This window comes from Perkinsus marinus, assembly GCF_000006405.1.
Source record: "Perkinsus marinus ATCC 50983 genomic scaffold scf_1104296952136, whole genome shotgun sequence".
NCBI lineage: Eukaryota > Perkinsozoa > Perkinsida > Perkinsidae > Perkinsus > Perkinsus marinus.
This window is the reverse complement of record NW_003208996.1, coordinates 202,278-202,484: the sequence shown is the minus strand read 5'-3', so window position 1 is coordinate 202,484 and position 207 is coordinate 202,278. Positions and strand designations below refer to the sequence as shown.

Genomic DNA, 207 nt, shown 5'->3' with positions numbered 1-207 from the left:
CTAAACACCATACTGTACATGCAATGGGCTCGACACATACACGGGATACTCGGTCAGCTGCACCACTAGGTTCCTCAGCATCTCCTCATGCTGCTGGATACTATACCGCTCTTCATCGCTGTTGGCAAAGTACTCCAAGTCCATCACAGTGGCACTCGCGATGGCTTCGAACGACTCTCTATTCAATCGGGCTACATTCACCTTCTT

The 207-nt window shown here is 50.2% G+C and overlaps 1 protein-coding gene across 1 annotated transcript in view; it reads right to left on the bottom strand.

The window, feature by feature from the left end:
- Pmar_PMAR024175 (pecanex domain protein, putative) overlaps nt 1-207 on the bottom strand; it is a gene marked incomplete at both ends in the record, with an annotated part of 575 nt that continues 368 nt past the window's right edge. Inside the window, one exon of the mRNA XM_002777289.1 lies at nt 1-207. Coding sequence (XP_002777335.1) covers nt 1-207 — 207 coding nt within the window.